Source organism: Anopheles aquasalis, chromosome 3 (genome assembly GCF_943734665.1).
Source record: "Anopheles aquasalis chromosome 3, idAnoAquaMG_Q_19, whole genome shotgun sequence".
Classification (NCBI taxonomy): Eukaryota; Metazoa; Arthropoda; class Insecta; order Diptera; family Culicidae; genus Anopheles; species Anopheles aquasalis.
Genome location: NC_064878.1, coordinates 9,862,501 through 9,865,000, shown reverse-complemented (window position 1 = coordinate 9,865,000; position 2,500 = coordinate 9,862,501). Strand labels below are relative to the sequence as shown.

The following is a 2,500-nucleotide window of genomic DNA, read 5'->3' as shown; positions in this document are numbered from 1 at the left end:
TGGTGATGGTGTGGGGTTGTATTCGAGGAATTTACCAGTATCACACGCACTGTAATCGTTATCATAATCATTCTTCCTTTATCCATCTCGCAAAATCGCGAGCGGGAAGCGACCACCACCACCTTAAGTGGCTTGTTAACAGAAGGGTGTCTGTGCGCCTGTATCATCCACATCACACTGCGTTGCAGTGGCACACTAGAGGCCAAAAGTGAATGCACAAAATCTGCACCGTAAGTGGGTAACCCCTGAACCCGATGGCGCCGTGAAACGGTGACTGCACACTGCACGCGCACCCTCTCCCCCAACCCGAATAATGGGCACACATTTTCGTCGTAATTTTAAGCGTTAACGTTCTCTCTCAATGCAATGCACAGGCAGCCGCGTGGCTGCAAAGCTCACTGGACACTGACGCGCGCGGCACGCGATCTGCTAGAAATGGTGTTTGCGGCGGGAGAGAGAAACAGGTGATGTACAATGCAATTAACGAAGGACGAATGTGTGGGAGGGAGGGGTCTCGTAGGATCGACACGATGCATAAATATTAAAAAGAACATATATATAAACATTTAAATATAGATTCCGCCTTCCAACCGCCCTCCAAAAACCTTCTAGCCCCCCCTTAACTGAAGCCTTCTCTCACGTTTTTGGAGTCCGCGGCCGTAGCGGTAGCGATTGGAAGCAGATGTTTTAAACAATTGTAAACGCAAGTAGCTAAATGCAGATATCAAGCGAACAAAGAAAAATGTTACACGAATAAAATCACTCACACTAAAAACAAAAATGGAAGCCCTATTCAATGAAATCCTCAAAATCACGCTATTAAGCAAATGAGAATTTGATTAACAAATTCATTCCATAGTATCCGAATCAATCGGACAATCCAACGCGCACACAGCAACCATTCTCAGTTGGCGCGAAAAGGCGCAATTCCGATGCTCACTAGATTCGACATCGACCCACAGCACCTGCATCGAACCGCTGCCTGCCATTGGTTGTGTTCGGAATATTTCGGTGTCAACCGTTGAATTGCATTCCACTGGATGCCGCTTCCATCCCCCCCCCCCCCACTCGAGGGTACTGTCGCTCTGGGTTTCGGGTTCCCTAGCAACGGGCACAGCAAGCTACCACCGACGGTTTCCGACCGCTCGGATAGGTTTCGATGTTGTTTGTTCGATAGCCATTTCGCGCAGTACGCAAAATATGGGCGACCAAACGCAGCAATTGTCGCCATTTCTGCATCGAAGACGACACTAGGCCACCACTGGTTTTGGGATATTTGGCCGGGATTGCAAATGGATTCCCGCGGGCACCGCAGTTGATGTTGTTTTGTTGGTCTATTGTTTGCAGAAGTGCTAGTGTGTTTAGTGGCCAGGTTCGGTTTGGATCGGTTCGGCGTAATCCGTAGACGATGGGAAATACGGAGAGTAATGTGACCAGTGGCGTTAAGAAGCAGGCCGGAGTGTCCACCCAGGCACTGTACAAGTTCGTCAATCTGAAGGGTGGTGGGCTGCTGGTCGATATGATGAAACGTGCGATCCAGAACAAGCAATACGCCGAAATTGACCATGCCATCAAGACGAAGGTCGAACCCTTCCTGTACAACAAAGGCAAGGGAAAGTACATCCCCGTGTCGGTGCTGGTGCTGCTGCGAAACAGAGAGCGACCGAGGCACAAGCAACTGCCAGAAATCCGGGCGATGGAAAATCCGGAGGAGGATTTCGATATTGACGCCGTGTGCCCGGAAGTGAGCGAAGCGGAGTACTACCTCAACCCATCCGGGTACCGGGAGGTGTGCTGGAACATCAAGGTAATACTAGACCAGCGCCAACTGTCAATGGGTCCTTTGGGTTGCTAACGCTTTCATTGCGTAACGAGGGAGAGTCCCGCGGAAAAAACCACGTGCTTCGAAAGTAAACAGCTTACAGGCGTTGGTTACAGGGTTGGCATAGCAGCATGTAACAGGACGTCAGCTTCCTGTGTCAGCTGCCATTTGTAAATGCATTCGTGCATTTCCCTCTTTTATGGGTCACCGGGTATTTCCCATTACTCCATGGAGGACGCTTTTGTTTATAGGTCATCCATTAGCCATCGTTTAGGCGAGAAGCTGGAGCTTGTACTGCATAGGAATACATGCAGGTGTTGCTGGCGATCGAATTTACTAAACCAATTCAGTTTTGATACTTGTCCTTGGATGTCAGTTCTTTCATAACGTGTTTGTTCTACCAATTTCGTACCCTCAAGTCGTCTAAATCTCCAGGACTTCTCGACTACTACTTACTTGCTTGCTTAGCAGGCGCTACAACTAACGATCGGTCAGTCACAAAAGATTCCTTCACCGCTCACGATCGAGCGTCGTCGTCCTCCAATTAGTAATTCCAGCAATTAAGCCATCAATGTCGATACCGTCGTTCCATCTCGATTTAGACCCTCCCGGTGCATCCGGAGTGACTAAGAAGACTCTATGACATCACTACGATACTATCCTTTCTCTGATAATAAT

The 2,500-nt window shown here is 48.9% G+C and overlaps 2 protein-coding genes across 2 annotated transcripts in view; both read left to right on the top strand.

Annotated features, from left to right (window-relative positions):
• LOC126575232 (drebrin-like protein) overlaps positions 1–555 on the top strand; it is a 2,800-nt gene extending 2,245 nt beyond the window's left edge. Inside the window, exon 4 of the mRNA XM_050235820.1 lies at positions 1–555. This exon is cut by the window's left edge and continues 725 nt beyond it. The gene's annotated coding sequence lies outside the window, so the exon portion shown is untranslated.
• Positions 556–1,408: 853 nt separating this feature from the next.
• Positions 1,409–2,500, top strand: part of LOC126576015 (transient receptor potential cation channel subfamily V member 5) — a 3,536-nt gene continuing 2,444 nt past the window's right edge. Inside the window, exon 1 of the mRNA XM_050237077.1 lies at positions 1,409–1,807. Within this exon, the coding sequence (XP_050093034.1) occupies positions 1,409–1,807 (399 nt within the window). The remainder of the gene's footprint in view (positions 1,808–2,500) is intronic.